We start from the raw sequence: 16,057 nt of genomic DNA, 5'->3' as shown, positions 1-16,057 counted from the left end.
CCGTAGCTTAAAACGCATGCGCATTATTACGGTAACGCGCACGCGTCACCGTTCACTACTGCTTCTCTTATCAGTATACTGTTCTATTACCGCTGGAAACGTCGGAAACCTGTATGGTGACACCCTCCATTTCCGTCCCCTCCCCGATATTCTTCGATCACGACATAGGATTTTTTTGAAAGAGGAACACACGTTAAGAAAATTTTGAAAACATTTTTTAAATCATTCATTTTTTTTCTCTATAAAGATATCTTCATATGGATACGTTCAGGTATACAAATACATTATCCATAACACGATCGTAGTTTTTATTGGTTATGAATATGTAAAAAGAGAATTCATAAATTATTAATTTTTTCATAGAAGGGATTATAGATAATAATTACACTCTGGATAAATTAATCGCATTGTTCGAAGAACCGCATTGTTCGTGTTATGCATTGATAACATGCCATGGTAACTGCATTATGAAAAGATTTGTGAAATTTCTTAACGATTTTATTAATAACATATTAAATTTTAGTTATAATATTTTCATAAATCTGTAATTCATTTTTGAACATTATTTTTAGCTTTTGCAAAATCAAATATACGCGATAAGTATCGTTTCTCCAACTTGTCCGCAGGTGTTATTCCCATCTACGATGGATCTGGGATAAGAATTTGCGGTGTCCGGCCTTCCAACATATCATGAAGTAGAATACCAATTTCCTTAAAACAATTTTTTCATTATTAGAAAGAGAAAGTTGTACATTAATAACACATCGAAAGTATTTCAACAGGGACTGAAAATAACTTAATCGATAAAACATTCGCAAAGTGAACGAGAGTTCTGTATTTTTCTACGACGTACAAGGTGCCTCTGAAAACATGACCTTCAAAAATGTTCCATCAACATACCGTCTGCATATCGAACACAATTTTCATATTCATTATTTCGATAGGTCATTAACACTTATGTCATCGCCGATGAGAGAAGTAGATAACACAGCACTCGGCGAGCTCGAAGTTTCGATCCTCCGCTTCCAGAAACCGAGGGGGATGATTTCGCTAAAGAGGAATTCCCGAGGGGGATGGTTTCAAAACCACCTTCGAGGACTGAAGAAAATCGAGCGTCAAATTTTTGGTCGCGATGTAACGAGGTCGTAAATTAAATCATTCGGAAGGGGCACCGATTAATCTCGGGACGCCCAGAACCGTGTACCGCTAATTAAACCAGCATCGTATCATTTTACGACGATAACGACACCCGTTCGTTACGTTTATGAAAGTGTTAAGAAAACCATCTTTTTTTCAGGGACACCCTGTATAAGTAAAGCAATGTAATAGCGTACCTCTTCTCTCTGAGCTCGTAATCTATCAATGATTGGCTCGTTAAAATTAGAGTCGTTACTAGGATCTTTTAAGATATCGTTATTCTTCGACTGCTGCGGGATACGAGCAATGTAAACGTTTTTGATGGCGTCCAATATAGCTGCAGGACGCGTTGGAGGAAATTGTAAATCGATTGATGAGAAACAATCCGTACCGGCTGGTATTGCTAACGGTTTCTCGAAATCTGTACACCTGCTATTACTGATTTGTAATTGTTCGAAAGGAACGCACGTATTAATATCACAATATTATTATCGATAGCAAGATATCTAAGACGGAAACTCACGAAAGTTGGGTGTCAAATCCATGATGAGATAATACGTCTTTAGTTTGTCGTACGAGGGTCTTATCTTTAGAAGAATGATAATAGAGACCTGCTCCTAAAGTATGAGCAATAGCTCTCAATGTTTTCCCGATTAATTCTCTGGTACCCGTGTCTAAACCCTTTTGAAAATTACCAAACGTTTGTTATTTGTAACATTATCTTTTAGCGAAAAAACGGAGCATGTCGATACCTTAAACTGATCGTATTTTCCTCCGATAATGCATAACTTCAATGGAAATGGATCAACTTCTTTTTCCAATGCTTTTTTCTGTTCATTAATTCGTCGTTGTCTAAGTTCCTGAATCGTTTTATCATCGTAACTCATTTTCATAGCGCTATGAATTACTGAGAAAATTTCTTCGAATGTGATCCATAAAGATTCTGGTTGCGACAAGTCCAACATTATTAATAACGTGGTATGAGCAGGAGAATGAGTCAAAGACAAGCCAGTCATTGCAGCTGATACTAACGAAGAAGTCGAGTATCCTATTTCCCAAATGTGAACGATATTTTTCATCTGCAGCGATGAGAAAAGGTTGAGAGTTGAACATTTTTCTTAATAATCATAACAGATGCGGGTACTTATTTGTGTAAGCAAATTTACTTTCATATTTTTAATATAATTTCTTTACAGTTTGTTAGTTATTTTTTTAGATAAAAATAACAGTTGCTAACAGTTGTTTGGCTTTGACATTTCCGAAACTATATTTTCATCATAAATTGATTATCTTCCTGTTATTAATATATCAAGGTAACTAATTAGACTGTACACCCCAGTGAACAATAGAAATATATACAATTTACTATCGACTATTAAAACGTGTTAATCCATCATTATAGTTTCTTCAATTGGAGTAACTTGTTTTATTCAATTTGTAGTTTACAACGAAATTGTTATAAAAACTTACTAAACTCTTTCCGATTTTACGACCGTAGGAGTAATCAATCGCGATAGTTGGCTTTGGTGTCTCGTCCTTTTCAAGAAACCGATGTACGATCGTCGTTTTACCCTAAGAATTCATATTTCTTTTTTCGTATACACAAGGCATATAAGTGTTTTTTAAAAACATTATTTAGTATTTTTTACTTATAACATTACGTACAACATTCTTGCTACCAACAATGATGATTGAACGTTCGTGTGATTCGTTTCGGTCGGTTTTACGTCGTTGTTCTTCTTCGAAACAAAGGGATAATGCGGTGTTCCTAATATTTTCATCTCTAGAACATAATCATATAATATTTTGATATTTCCACCGCTTCAGCTACAACATAATTACTGCATTTTACAGTTACAGTTAACAATTGAAATGGAAAAAAAAAGTAACGTGTAGATCAATGTGCAACTGTACATATATACATATAATGCAAGGTATTAAAAGTGTTTTAACAAATGAATTTCAAAATTAATAAAAAAATTTTGATAATAAGGAGTTTTTAGAAATTAGAATTCCTAACAATAAATGTCAATAAATACGTACAAATTTTTATCTGCCATTGAGTTCAATGTTATTAAACGTGATTAAATGTTATAACTGATACACGATAGCACTTTCCTGGGTGTGCACAGGTTATGAGAATGTTTATACACTGGGTGCCATGGTAACACGGAAAGGTTTACTTATAAAATTCTTGCAGATTTGTGTTCAATAATAAATCATTTTTACTGTTAATAATCTATTAATGAAAATAAATTAATGAAAACAGTACATATTATATAAAAATGTTCAGGTGGTTATTGCCAGAATTAATCTGGCAGTACATTTGCAATGTTCTATTCTTTATTCTTTCCCCCAAAATTCTAATTTTTAAAAGATTGAAACTTTCACGAAAAAGAAGAAATAAATAAATAAGTTGATAATGAAAAGTTGGTCCTTCTATTATACAATTTCTGCGCATCACGCAAAATTATATTAATTTGAGATATATTACAAGTGCTAAAATATCTAATATAAAAACTGCTTTTGCTGAATTGCTTAATATGTATAAACTCAGCTTATGTTTCATAAAACCTTACAAGTAAAATAATTGCAAATATTTATATGAATAGTACCATTACACACCATATGTTTTAAAAATTCAACAAAATTATTGAGATATGAATTTATATAAGGGAAGACGACAGTAAAGATTAGTCACCTTTTTCTACAATATTTCATCGCTTCTATTATGCAATATATCACACGCTCTGCATGTTATCTGGTCCATATGTCACTCATCCAATTATCATCCAACTCGTTAGTCGGTAACACTTTCAATTTTCGTAATGCTTCAAGATAAAATGTAAGTTCAGATGTAACAACACCGTGTTGTGGCCCGCCATTATTTACTATATTCATTTTGACTAATTGCTCTCTAAGTTTTTCTTTGAAAGATGTGTTTACTGTACGATACAGAGTTTGTACTTCAACGGGTGGAAGAATTCCAGAAACTGCTTCGTGAAGTTTCATTAAATAACTGTAATAAATTTATGATTAATTCAAATTGATGTCCATGGTCGTATAACGTGAACGAATGAAACGATATTTACCTAGAAATGTTTCTAAACGATTTCGATGGTACCGGTGGCCTAGCTGTCCATTTTGATATTTGACCACCCAATAGATTGTCAACGATAGTAAGAATCTTACTCTCAATTTCTTTTATGTGAGCATGAATATCTCTTTCGACGCTATCCAACAAAGCAACACCACCACTTATACTAGATGCACCATATCCGCGACTAGGATTTTGCTCCGCAAGATCTATTTACACAGATCGATAAATTAATATCTTGCTGGTCAACTTAATGCTGCACACGTAAAATTGAACTTACTCTGAAAATGCGACTTTACGAAAGGCATAAACCACAGAATCAATTTTAAACTACGCGCTGCTAACACAAGTATCGTACTAGTAATGGTCTTTAAACCAGCAACTTGCATTGCTTCTGCCCCAAGAACAAGTTGACAACAACGAGAATTATAATGCCGTAATAATTCGGCTAAATGCCTTCCGATTGTTCCGGACAAAGCAATCAATTCACTGCCAGTTCTAAACATATAAATATAATTTAGTACATCATGAAAGATATAAAATTTAGTTACAATTTTTAAACGTTACCTGCAATATTCCTGAATCATTTGAATCAGCATTAAAGCTGTACCTACAACAGCATATTGTTCATCCCCTACTACAATGAAGGTTTGAATACCACGTTTTTTCACTCTGTCCTCTACTTTCAATAAAGTTATCGGAAAACATTTATATTCGTACACGTATGTTACCAACGATTGAAATTCTGCTGGCACATCAGCTTGTTTCCATCTTTCGGATTCCAATAAAAGAGTGAGCTTTGTTTTAAGTTCAATGTGAAATCTTTGAATAAACTTACTAGCTTGAGCCTGTAACACAGAAAATTTAGGTGAAAGGATCCCAGGCTCACTCTAATAATAGACAAATACATGATTCATAAATTGAAATGTACCTTAAACGCGGATCGTAATCCCGTACATTGTTTTCCACAAAGTTTCTCACAAGTTTCAGTAAATTCTTCTACCAAATTGGCTAACTGACATACTTGATTTGTTGTCGCCCTCTTACTTAACCAAGAAGATTTATCATTCCAATTTTGACTTTCCTTCTCGTCTACTTTATTATTTTGATTTTCATTATTTCCTTTATCTTTCTCGTTTTGTGATTTCTCTTTGTCATTTGTACCTGCGGAAAGCAGATTTCCCATTCGCTCGTGACAATAATCACAAATGGAAATTATCATGTCATTGAGTTTGGTCGTTACTCGCGAATGTTCTGCCGGAGTTAATAAACGATCAGGTATAGCGTCATCGAACGAGCCATCGCATACTCGACCAGCAGCAAGATCTACTGTATCTTGCATTACACTATGAACAGCCTATAAATGTCCATTACGTTAAATATCGATGAATTCTTTAAATCATTTTCTTACATACAGTATTATCAGATCTTATACATGTACCTTAATTCGCATGAGAAGGAACGTTAAGGATTGTATAGCATTATGAAGTAAAGTTAATCTTTCCGCGAGCGAAAGTCCACCAACTTCTAAGGCCGCAGCTTGTTGATCGCTGCAACAATCGCTTGCTGCTAAAGCTTCTATCACTCGTTGCTTAGTTACAGCTCGTACTGTTGTCACGGCTTCTTCTTTATACGTATCCACAAATTGAAATTGTTTTTGTCGTAGGAGACCAGAAATGATGGAAACAAGTTTATCCTGTTCGTTGAGGATGTATGTACAAATGATCTCACTGGGAAGAGATGGACGACGGTTTGTTTGCTACGAACTAGGTTTATAAGATGTACAAAATTATACGTATACTTACACCATCCAGGACAGTATTTTCTTCTCCTAAAGGTCTATTTAAATCTGCGGTCGCGTATCTTTGGAATTCGGTAGATAACATTTTATCTACGAGTTTCTCCATTTCGGTTAACTGAGAACTCAAATGCCTAAACACAAAAAATACTATACGTATTTACGTTCTTTTTTTTTTTTCAAATTACTTCTATTTTATATAAATACCTAAAACTATGCACCCCATTCAATTCTTGTAAAAGTATTTCTTGTGTTGTAGCAATGAGATCTAATGCCGCGACATAGTCTGGTGTAGATAACAATAACTGTATCATTGGCTGACTTTGATGCACAGTAGCCATAAGCTTTAATTTTTTTTGAACCAGTAAACGATTGGATCTTGCTCGTTCCAAACTGAAAAATTTATCTTGAAATTAAATATTATATTCAATATGCATAATACGCGTTTGTTACTTACCGTAAAATTTCTAAAGAATCGTTGACTAGATGTTTATCAACTTGATGGATATTTTTCCTAAGAGCTTTTAAAACTGTAATCGTTTGCGTAAGTTGTTCCATTAGAGCATCATGAGATGTCATAGCATGAAAAAATGCCTGAGACTTGGAAGCGACTTGTTCCGCTATTCTAACTTCCACAACATCTAAATAATGACTTAACTATTATAAAAATGAATTTAATATCTATTAGTTGTCTTATTTTTTAAACCTGATGTGACGTTAATAACCATTGATATACCTTTTCTTGCATCTGTTTTACATGCATAACAATATTAGAATCTTCGTTTAACAATCCGCTTTTCGCAAATGGAAATACGGCGTACAAATTATCTTTCTGCGAAAGATCTAGATTAGGCGTTAAAAAAATTTTTGGAATACTAGATAAATCAAACTGCACTCGATCTGAAATTAATATTCGTTACGATAAAAATTATAACTCGTAAGTATAACAATTTTATTCGTACCTAAAGATTTAACTTTTCTTAAATTTGGAAAAGTCTGTAGCAGTTCGTTAGGTGTAGTCGGCGCGTTAACGCTTGAATTCATACGAAAATGTTTTCGATATCTCTGTAAATAAAACGTTCATTCTTTTTCATATCAAACTTAATTCTTATCAAACAATAAATCACTTACCCTTGCAATCTTTTTTAAATACGATTCAAAATGTTGTAATGTGATTTCAGGAAGATATGGACTTTTAGGTATATCAACTTTTTCTACAAAACTATCTCCCCAAGTACGAGTTAAAAAGTTACTTTGTTTTCCTTTAAATGGATCATTTAGAACAGCTGGTAAATTTTGAGCTGCTGAATAAACAGTCCATGAGGATGAAGGTTCCAATAAATGCCCATTCCTTTTACGCTGTTGTTGCATTATTGCATGTTTAGTAGCATGTGCTACATAATCTTTGTCGGAAACACCCTCCACAGGAAGACTGGTACACACTCCATTATAACCATATAGACAGACAAATGAACCTCCTTCTCTAGAACAATGCTGATCCCTTAAATGTCTGAAAAAATATTGCATTATCATATAATAATAACTGATTACAGTGCAAAACATTGTATTACGTTTCACAGACTATAGCATATTAGGAAATATGTTATCACCAATAGCTACAATTGTACACACAAATTAGATAAATACGAATAAAACATTCGTTAACGTAAAATCGAGAATTTTAAATAATTCGATCTGTATTAAAAAACTGCTTAATATAAAAGCGAATTTATATATATTTTATTGTAGGTAGACTTTGAACGCACAGACCCACCTTACAAAATCTTCAATTTGCTTGAACGTAAGGTTAGCGCAATATTCGCAAATTAGAATCGAAGAAAACGATTCGGATTCTTTTATAATTTTCGCCATTTTCTACTTTCAACATTACTTCACCATTCTGTTAATGTTTCTTTAAATTTATACTTCATAGAAATCTATCAAAAATGTAAGGGTGCTTGTAACGACTAGCAATTAGGTTCCACAGTGCAGTGACTACAGATTTAACAAGACTGGGCATGCCTTTACCAGTAACTACAGAGGCAGAAAATTGGAGGTGCCTTTATTTTCGTGTGTGGTGCGGTAAAAGAAGGACTGGTAAAACAGGCGCGATTGTCATACCGGCTGTGCTCTCTGAAATAAAATTGTTAGTTACAAAAGAACTAATTTGTCACAAACGTTAAAAATAGACCCACAATCAATCATAAACGATTTACAAACGAAATACACAAAGAAAAATTAAAATGTAAGTATACAGTGAGACTAAATGGTGCTTCGGGGTCCTCAACGTCCCAATATGATATCAGGCCCGTGTTAAGAGGGTAGGTACAACCAGTATAATTTTTTCCAGAGTTTATTTCATTTACTTCATTTATTTTTTTTTTGCTTATTAAATAAACTCATCGAAGGGGAATAACATTAAGGGCATTCTTTACATCCCTGCATTCCTTGCATTCCTTACATTCCTGCAAACCTTGAATACCCTTTTTTTTTTTTTTTTTTTTTTAACGTGGTGGAAATCTTCAGAAAGACACCTTCAGCCCCTCTGGGGAAGGGCTGAAGGTAGTGTGGGATTTTTACCCACTGAAACCACCACGGTGGCCTGTACTAGGGCGGCTGGGAGGGTCCTTTGACCCGTCGCCATGTGCCAAACTCCCCCGACATCGGGGACCACACCCGATGCCGGCATTCCTCGTGCCGCGTGCAGTGGAGACCGGGGCCCCAGCCCCGGACCCCTACGGAATTCCTTTACATCTTTGCATCGCTTTCATCCCTGCATTCTTTTCATCCCTACATTCCTTACATCTCTTCATCCCTTACATCCCTACATTCCTTACATCTCTTCATCCCTTACATCCCTACATTCCTTACATCGTTTCATCCCTTACATCCCTACATTCATTTCATCCCTACATTCCTTACATCGTTTCATCCCTTACATTCCTTACATCGTTTCATCCCTTACATCCCTACATTCATTTCATCCCTACATTCCTTACATCGTTTCATCCCTTACATCCCTACATTCCTTACATCGTTTCATCCCTTACATCCCTACATTCATTTCATCCCTGCATTCCTTACATCTCTGCATCCCTTATAATAAATATATTATAAAGACTGCTTCGAGTAAAGGTAAGTAAAGGTAAGTTATAATTTCGCTAAAATTTCGAAAAACAGCGCCCCCTAGCGGCAAAAATTTGAACTAAAATTTCGATGTCGAATCAGCGCCATCTGGTTTTGAAAAAAGGAACTAAAACAAGCAGAAATTTTGGCCCTCTGGCGGCGAAAGTGTGAACTAAATTTTCGATGTCGAATCAGCGCCATCTGGTTTTGAAAAAAGGAACTAAAACAAATCGAAATTTTGGCCCTCTGGCGGCAAAAATGTGAACTAAAATTTCGATGTCGAATCAGCGCCATCTGGTTTTGAAAAAAGGAACTAAAACAAGTCAAAATTTTGGCCCTCTGGCGGCAAAAATGTGAACTAAAATTTCGATGTCGAATCAGCGCCCCCTGGTGGCGAACAAAGGAACTAAATTTGTATAAAATCGCAGTCCTTATAGCCGCAAAAAATTCAACTGAATTTCAGGGAGGTCCTGGGATGTATGGAATGCAGGAATATAAGTGATACAAGGATGTAAAGGATACTGGCATGTAAGGGATGCAGGGATATAAGGGATGAAGCGATGTAAGGAATGTAGGGATGGAAAGGATGCTGGGATGTAAAGAATGTAGGGATGAAAATAATGCAAGGATGTAAGGAATGTCGGGATGTAAGGGATAAAGAGATGTAAAGAATGTAGGGATATAAGGTATGGAGCAATGTAAGGAATGAAAGAAATGTAGGGATGGAAAGAATGTAGGAATGTAGGATGTTAGGAATACTGAGATGTAAATGTTGCTGGGATGTAAGGAATGCAGTAATATAAGGGTGCAGAGATATAGTGGAATAAGAAATATAATCGGTGCAGACGGAAGTAGAAAAATCAAGAAAAATTAAAAATAATCGTATTTTATTATTCCTTCCGGCTAGTTTCATGTAGGTGTGCTCTCTGCATGCATACCTAATTTCATCCGGCGGTGTCTGGGACCCCATAAAACATGACACCTCGAAAACAGAGACATATCCAGTCTTTCGCATCTGTAGTCACTGTATTATGTAAGCATGGAATGAAGTATGCATATATGTTATTGAGTGATTTTTACTTACTTCAGATTGTAGACTTTGCAAGGTAAAGTCTAGTTACAGTATTATTGTAAAGTAACAAATACAATTTTTTAATATTTTAATCAACAAATGAAAATAGAAATATATAATATAGGTGATAATAATTTTCAGGTGCAAAATATATGTTACGCTAACCTTCATTTTAATGATTTAAGTCTTTAGTCGCATAGGTTTTCAATGCAATAAATATTGAAAAAAAATGTATACATATTTTATTATTGACTGACATCTGTTCAATGAAATAGCTTACTTATTAAAGTTTATACTCTACACGCAATATTGTATACTTAGGTATTAAACTATTAAAGTAAATTATTTGCAGATTTAAATTTCTCTGTAAAAATGGGAGGCCATGGTCATGGTCATAAACCACCGTATCTAGTTCCAAGTCCTGATATATACAAAGTGGAGGATGTACCAGAACTGATGCGTGTTAGAGAAAAATTGGCTGAAAAAGGACTGAAGGATCCTTGGTTGAGAAATGAAGTGTGGCGTTATACAACTTTGCCAGGACCTCCTATACGTAGAGCACTGGTACCACTTTTGAGGGGTGCTATATTTGGAATTCCAGCATTTTTAATAACCATAGCTGTAGAAAATTATCTTGGAGTTGATGGCCATGGACATGAAAATGGTGATCATCATTAAGATTATTCAGAAAAACAGTTTATATATATAGTAAGATAAAATAGTACTTTTACCCTTGTATCAGTTATACATTAAAAATAAACTATGATTTCAAATTTAAATAGATGTTTGTAGCAGTTAGATTATTATTTATTTTGATTTGAAAACTGTTTATTTAATGCATACAATACAATACTTGAAGCACTTAAATATTAAGTGTTGGTAAAAAATATATAAAATATCATATATATATATATATATATAATTACATGATAGAATTCAAGTCATTACATAAGAAATGCTTTATCTAACAGCATATTATTATCTAAATTTCTTTTATTATTATGTTGAGCTAATGAAATTAATAATACAGATATTAATATTGTGATTGTAATAGCTAATGTACAATCTTCACATAATACTATGATAAAAGTGAATATTGAAATTTCAAATGTTGCTAACAACCACTCATTTCCACATAATAATACTTGATCAAAGGAGTTCTTAGTATCTGTAAATATTACGAATTAAGTGTAGTTTCATGTATATCTTTTCTTCTTTGGTTTATATTAAAAATTATTACCAATATAAAAAATTGACTTTTCATCAGTGTGGGGAAGTAAAATGTTAAGTAACTTTTCAAAGAAATGTTGTTCTTTAATAATGTAATCTTCTTTAGAACAGTGATCCACGAATTTGTATAGAAATTGTTTTAATTTAAACTGACTATTAAAGGTTTGCTCCCAATTTATAGTAGCAACAGAATATGGTTCCAGAAAATTGTTTTGTTTCTGGAAAAAAAAATAATAAAAGTAATGAGTTTTTGAACTTCTTATACAAAATTATGTTATACATACAATTTTTGTTGCTATAAAAGTTTTCTGAAAGATATTTTTAAAAGTTGGTGTTAAGGAAAGTATGAAAGTTTGTTGGGTTGTTCCTGGTACAAGACCTTTATGTGCACATAAATTGTTTTTTTCTTTTTCTAAATTATTCATTAAAGTAGGCAAATCTATATCTGCAAATCCATGCACTGATCTGTTATAAAGTAATGATAATATTTAATTACAAATATTATGTATCTTCATGCATTGCTGTTATGTACATTACCTTCCATGAATATAGAAGCCATAATAATTAAATGGTAAAATAAATACACTGATATTTGCAACTGAACATAGTTTTACAAATTCTTGCATCCTATTTGGAATAAATAATTGGTAGGTGACAGTAGATACCACCCACTGAATACAATATATCGAAATATATATTAAAATGCATATTGTATAATACAGAATGAAATTGTAATTACTGTCTGAAGAATTAGATGTTAATTCTGGTATTGCAAGAATCCAAGGATACAGTTGTATGACCTATTTAAAAGTTTGTATGTAATTTCTATTATACACTTTGCTTTCAAACTATTATTTCAAAACTTGTAAATTTACCTGAAAAGTACATAAAACAGCAACTATTTGTATTATTACGCTTATCTTTCTTTGTGTTTGAAGGTTCAACCATTGATTTGCAATAAAATATGTTCTCCAGATACTGATAGGCAAATTATGAAAATTACCCTTTTCTTGGACAGAAATGTTTGATCCTGAGTACTGAGGTGAAAAATCAGTTTTATATTTGTCAACTATAGAAGATTTATCGATATAGGCAGAATTACTTTGCTTATGTAATTGATGTATTATTTTCTTTCTTTTAGCTGCTATTATTTCTGATGGTGTTTGTAACACTTTGTATTTATCTTTTGAAAATTTATTTACATGTAATTTGTTCACAGTATTATCTAGAGAATCATATTTAAATTGATTATCTATTGCTTTTGGTTGTTCCCAATCAAGAAAAATTATATCAATATTCCAATACTGACAAATAAATCCAAGTATCTCTATAAACTAAATCAAAAACCATTTGTGTAGTGGATTTATAACAATTACGAATTTTCATTTTACAGTTAGATATACTTACTTTAAAAGAAAATGCTAGTATAGTGCACATTTTAATGGTTTCATCATTTATATCTCCAGGAAGTAGAATATACGGTATTGTTTGTCCCTTGTAAAACGTAAATAAATATATGCAAAAGATGATTAAACTCAAAATAATTACGCTTCCTATAGTACCCGCAGCGTAAACGAAAGCCCAAAGTAGTATGTATATGTTAAAAAATGAAATATGATGACGTTTACTATAATTCCAAGTTTTTATACCAGAAAATATAAAAGCTAATCCTGAGAATACTCCAATGATTATCTAAAAAAATACTTCAATATAATTGAATTCCAAAAGAATGTAATGAGAAGTTTCTTTACCTGAAGGTTTCTATTAATAGTACTGTCGTTTAGAATAAATTCAATTCTATAATCTAATGTAACTTCAGTGGTTTTACTAATTTGTTCATATGTTAACTCAGCATATTCAATAATCAATAAAGGTGGAAATATTTTATTCCTATCCTTTGAAATCTGAATATTGATCCTGGAAAAATATTTTTTAAAACTGTTTTAATGGATGATGTCACAACATTTATGAGAAAAATGAAATCTACTCACATAACATTTAAAGATCTTATATAACGAAGTACAGATAATTCATTAGCTCTTTTAACTTCATCAGTTGAAAAATTTGAGAGTGTTTTAAAGCCACTAACATTATCAACAAAAAAAAATTTTCTTACCAATTGCCAAGTTGATACTTCATTATCATTCTGTGAAATAGTTTAAAAATTGTATTGTAAGTACATTTTAAAATAATTTTGTATAATAACTTATTCAGTGTTATATTCTTTACCTTATTAATATTCTTAATAAGTATGGGCAATGCATGCATCAAACTTTTGTTATTCTCCACAAATGTTAAATAAGGAGTCAGTAACTCTACTTTTGCAGTCAATAAGTTTTTAAGGATAAGTTTGCATTTTTTTTTCAAGTTTATACCAAATCTAATATTCTGCAATAAATTACATGGCATATCTGGTGTACCAATAACTTTTAATGTACCGTGCAAAGAAAATGTAGCAACTGTAAAATTCAGTATATTATCCTAAAAGAAAATATACTTTAATTATAAAAATGTACAACATTTAATCGAGTATGTAAACAGAAATACACATTACATACATTGTTGTACCTTAACTTATACTTATGTGTGATTTGTGTGCTTCTTAACACTGCTGTAGTCTTATTTTTATCATAAAATAACCATACAGGAGCTTTTAGTGGTTGCATAAATAGTATACATGCAATATTATTAGCATAAAGACTCAAGGCACACATATTTGATAAATGTTCACATGCTAATGCATTCTTTCTCTGAAAGAAATATTTGCATTATGGTTTTTTCTTATACTTTGTTACTTTATTTTTTTACTCACCTTACAAAAATACATAGCAATTTCTAATTCATTTCTAAAATAATAGCTGTCTACATTTTCTGTTTCAAATTTCACTTGATATACAACTACTGAATCTTGTTTATCCAAAGAGGTGTCTTTAAAAGAGCAATAATCTTGTATTCTTGTGTAATAGTAATTTGTTGAATATATATAATCTATATAATAATTGTAGTTAAGATTCTTGCATGGAAAACATTTAGATCTATCTGCAGATGGATAATGATTATCAGGACATGTACTGTAACATACAATATCTACTGATGTATTGTTTAAGTTTCTGTCTACTGTAAAAATAATTGTAATATAATTAATAATAGTACTTTTATAATACAACATATTCTAATAATGTTAATTACCTTGTATTTCATCAGTGGTACATTCATAGGTTGCATTATTACATGAAGTGCAATTGCTTTCATGTGCAGTAATTGTTGCATTTAAGGAATAAAAAACATCATTCTTTAAGGTCCTCTTATTAAATCTATCACATGTACATCTTAATCCTATAAAATAAAGTATTTAAGTACTTGTTTTAAATATTTATGTATTTTTAACTTACTATCTGGAGATGGTTTTAGGTTTTTATTAATATCACATTGTGTGCAAGAAAATGAGGCTGTATTAAAATATTCATTATTTTTACATTTTGATGGTTGAGAAAATTCAACTACTTCTTTATTTGCAGCAAGTGGTTGAAGAAAATTGAAATAACACATTAAAAAATAAGAAATAATATTTTTTTCTTTCAGATGATTCATTTTCATGGAGTACTTTTATTTGTTTGCTCTCTCCATCACTATAGCAACTGGGGATTTAAGTTCAGGAGAATCAAACCTCAATTGTAATTTTCGACATTATAAAATTAATAAAAACAGTCCGATGCTATATTCTCTATACTTTGAACAACAAGATTTTACATAGAACCTCTATAATAAATTATTATTTTGCGTATTTAACGCGGCTTGTGATTTATAGTAACTAAACCAGGGTACGGTGTCAATGATTCTGTTTCGAAATAAAATTGTATCAATCGATACGCGTTTAAATTTTTATAGCTGGTTATCTATAAATAAATAGAAGTTGTAATGTAAATCATAACTGTATTTACGTTTGTCAAACGTTTTAAAAAATGATTCGAAAAAAGAACGTATAGATAGCAACAAATTATTTTATTCAATCATACGATTAACATATAAATAAAATATTAGATAATATGCAACTGGACCAAGGTTAAATCTAAAATGACAGAGGATAGAGAAAATTTCATTAGGCAAAACCAAATGATGCCGAATGGAGCATCATGTGATGCATGTGTCAATTCCGGAAGTGGATGCGCTTCAAAGATTTTAAGGTCACCTTCGTTTTTTTTTTTTTTATTAAATAGAACTGTATATTTCTTTTTAACTAGATTAATTCTTCAGTATATTCTTCTTAAGAAAGGAAAACAGTTCGTGAAATATGTATTTCAAATTTAAATCACAGTGAAATCTTAGAGGCCCCTGCACATAGGCAACCCTTTTCTCTCCCTTGAAATAAAATAAAGTGTGTTTTAAAATAATTAAACTTGAACACTTTGTATATTCCATTTCAAGTTCATTATAAATATAGTACAGATATTTAGACGTTCGAAATCGAAAATATTTTTTAATATTACCAATAGTTTCCAAGGTAGCAAGTTAACTCGGTGAATACCGCGTGGGCCACGGGTGACCCACGGTGTTTAACAAGCATGCATCTATGGTTTCTTCGATTAAACTTTAAAAA

At 32.0% G+C, this 16,057-nt stretch overlaps 4 protein-coding genes and 1 long non-coding RNA gene across 9 annotated transcripts; 2 read left to right on the top strand and 3 right to left on the bottom strand.

Moving 5' to 3' along the window:
• The first annotated feature begins 64 nt into the window (after positions 1-64).
• LOC114875256 lies at positions 65-1,037 on the top strand. Its single transcript, XR_003789228.2, has 3 exons — positions 65-271; positions 627-856; positions 945-1,037. It is a non-coding gene; the product is annotated as an uncharacterized LOC114875256 (long non-coding RNA).
• Positions 1,038-1,255: 218 nt separating this feature from the next.
• On the bottom strand, positions 1,256-2,536 carry LOC114875252 (cytoplasmic dynein 2 light intermediate chain 1). Its single transcript, XM_029185340.2, has 3 exons — positions 1,890-2,536; positions 1,661-1,818; positions 1,256-1,575 (listed from the first exon to the last, which is right to left on the bottom strand). The coding sequence occupies exons 1-3, from the start codon at positions 2,214-2,216 to the stop codon at positions 1,263-1,265; spliced, it is 798 nt and encodes a 265-aa protein (XP_029041173.2). The 5' UTR covers positions 2,217-2,536; the 3' UTR covers positions 1,256-1,262.
• An 83-nt stretch (positions 2,537-2,619) lies between these two features.
• On the bottom strand, positions 2,620-8,304 carry LOC114875247 (vacuolar protein sorting-associated protein 54). Of its 3 annotated transcripts, none has more exons than XR_003789226.2 (14): positions 7,807-8,304; positions 7,164-7,542; positions 6,995-7,097; positions 6,769-6,932; positions 6,490-6,689; positions 6,240-6,425; positions 6,040-6,166; positions 5,676-5,930; positions 5,166-5,591; positions 4,802-5,082; positions 4,515-4,732; positions 4,230-4,443; positions 3,839-4,156; positions 2,620-2,920 (listed from the first exon to the last, which is right to left on the bottom strand). XR_003789226.2 is itself a non-coding variant. In XM_029185328.1 (13 exons), the coding sequence occupies exons 1-13, from the start codon at positions 7,902-7,904 to the stop codon at positions 3,895-3,897; spliced, it is 2,913 nt and encodes a 970-aa protein (XP_029041161.1). In that variant the 5' UTR covers positions 7,905-8,304; the 3' UTR covers positions 3,383-3,894. The 3 variants fall into 3 exon arrangements, 1 of the variants encoding a protein (XP_029041161.1); XR_003789227.2 differs by lacking the exon at positions 2,620-2,920 and adding an exon at positions 3,195-3,376; XM_029185328.1 differs by lacking the exon at positions 2,620-2,920 and having other exon boundaries at positions 3,383-4,156.
• Positions 8,305-9,594: 1,290 nt separating this feature from the next.
• Positions 9,595-11,009, top strand: LOC114875255 (NADH dehydrogenase [ubiquinone] 1 beta subcomplex subunit 3). 2 transcript variants are annotated; one of them, XM_029185344.2, is made up of 3 exons: positions 9,595-9,686; positions 10,066-10,191; positions 10,583-11,009. In XM_029185344.2, exons 2-3 carry the CDS (start codon positions 10,134-10,136, stop codon positions 10,906-10,908), a joined length of 384 nt encoding a protein of 127 aa, XP_029041177.1. In that variant the 5' UTR covers positions 9,595-9,686; positions 10,066-10,133; the 3' UTR covers positions 10,909-11,009. The 2 variants fall into 2 exon arrangements, with proteins under 2 accessions (XP_029041177.1, XP_029041178.1); XM_029185345.2 differs by lacking the exons at positions 9,595-9,686; positions 10,066-10,191 and adding an exon at positions 10,263-10,354.
• Positions 11,010-11,112: 103 nt separating this feature from the next.
• On the bottom strand, positions 11,113-15,411 carry LOC114875246 (meckelin). Of its 2 annotated transcripts, none has more exons than XM_029185326.2 (13): positions 14,853-15,411; positions 14,650-14,796; positions 14,273-14,577; positions 14,019-14,210; positions 13,690-13,941; positions 13,452-13,606; positions 13,212-13,377; positions 12,868-13,152; positions 12,336-12,794; positions 11,998-12,260; positions 11,745-11,925; positions 11,471-11,678; positions 11,113-11,398 (listed from the first exon to the last, which is right to left on the bottom strand). In XM_029185326.2, the coding sequence occupies exons 1-13, from the start codon at positions 15,055-15,057 to the stop codon at positions 11,175-11,177; spliced, it is 3,042 nt and encodes a 1,013-aa protein (XP_029041159.2). In that variant the 5' UTR covers positions 15,058-15,411; the 3' UTR covers positions 11,113-11,174. The 2 variants fall into 2 exon arrangements, with proteins under 2 accessions (XP_029041159.2, XP_029041160.2); XM_029185327.2 differs by having other exon boundaries at positions 14,273-14,574.
• Between the last annotated feature and the right edge of the window lie 646 nt (positions 15,412-16,057).

The sequence above is a fragment of the Osmia bicornis genome, chromosome 8 (genome assembly GCF_907164935.1).
Source record: "Osmia bicornis bicornis chromosome 8, iOsmBic2.1, whole genome shotgun sequence".
Classification (NCBI taxonomy): Eukaryota; Metazoa; Arthropoda; class Insecta; order Hymenoptera; family Megachilidae; genus Osmia; species Osmia bicornis.
The sequence above is the reverse complement of the archived record's forward strand: the minus strand, read 5'-3'. Positions and strand labels throughout refer to the sequence as shown.

What these genes read in the sequence shown, in the direction of transcription:
- LOC114875252 (XM_029185340.2), bottom strand. Translation starts at nt 2,216, where the DNA reads ATGAAAAATATCGTTCACATTTGGGAAATAGGATACTCGACTTCTTCG. An exon ending in GAAAATACGATCAGTTTAAG is followed by an intron (nt 1,819 to 1,889) that starts GTATCGACATGC and finishes AATTTTCAAAAG; the next exon opens with GGTTTAGACACGGGTACCAG. An exon ending in GGATTTGACACCCAACTTTC is followed by an intron (nt 1,576 to 1,660) that starts GTGAGTTTCCGT and finishes ATTACAAATCAG; the next exon opens with TAATAGCAGGTGTACAGATT.
- LOC114875247 (XM_029185328.1), bottom strand. Translation starts at nt 7,904, where the DNA reads ATGGCGAAAATTATAAAAGAATCCGAATCGTTTTCTTCGATTCTAATT. An exon ending in AAGAAAAGTTAAATCTTTAG is followed by an intron (nt 6,933 to 6,994) that starts GTACGAATAAAA and finishes TATTAATTTCAG; the next exon opens with ATCGAGTGCAGTTTGATTTA. An exon ending in GATTCTTTAGAAATTTTACG is followed by an intron (nt 6,426 to 6,489) that starts GTAAGTAACAAA and finishes TAAATTTTTCAG; the next exon opens with TTTGGAACGAGCAAGATCCA.
- LOC114875255 (XM_029185344.2), top strand. Translation starts at nt 10,134, where the DNA reads ATGACACCTCGAAAACAGAGACATATCCAGTCTTTCGCATCTGTAGTC. An exon ending in ATCTGTAGTCACTGTATTAT is followed by an intron (nt 10,192 to 10,582) that starts GTAAGCATGGAA and finishes AATTATTTGCAG; the next exon opens with ATTTAAATTTCTCTGTAAAA.
- LOC114875246 (XM_029185326.2), bottom strand. Translation starts at nt 15,057, where the DNA reads ATGAAAATGAATCATCTGAAAGAAAAAAATATTATTTCTTATTTTTTA. An exon ending in TTGCTATGTATTTTTGTAAG is followed by an intron (nt 14,211 to 14,272) that starts GTGAGTAAAAAA and finishes TATTTCTTTCAG; the next exon opens with AGAAAGAATGCATTAGCATG. An exon ending in ATAAGATCTTTAAATGTTAT is followed by an intron (nt 13,378 to 13,451) that starts GTGAGTAGATTT and finishes ATATTTTTCCAG; the next exon opens with GATCAATATTCAGATTTCAA.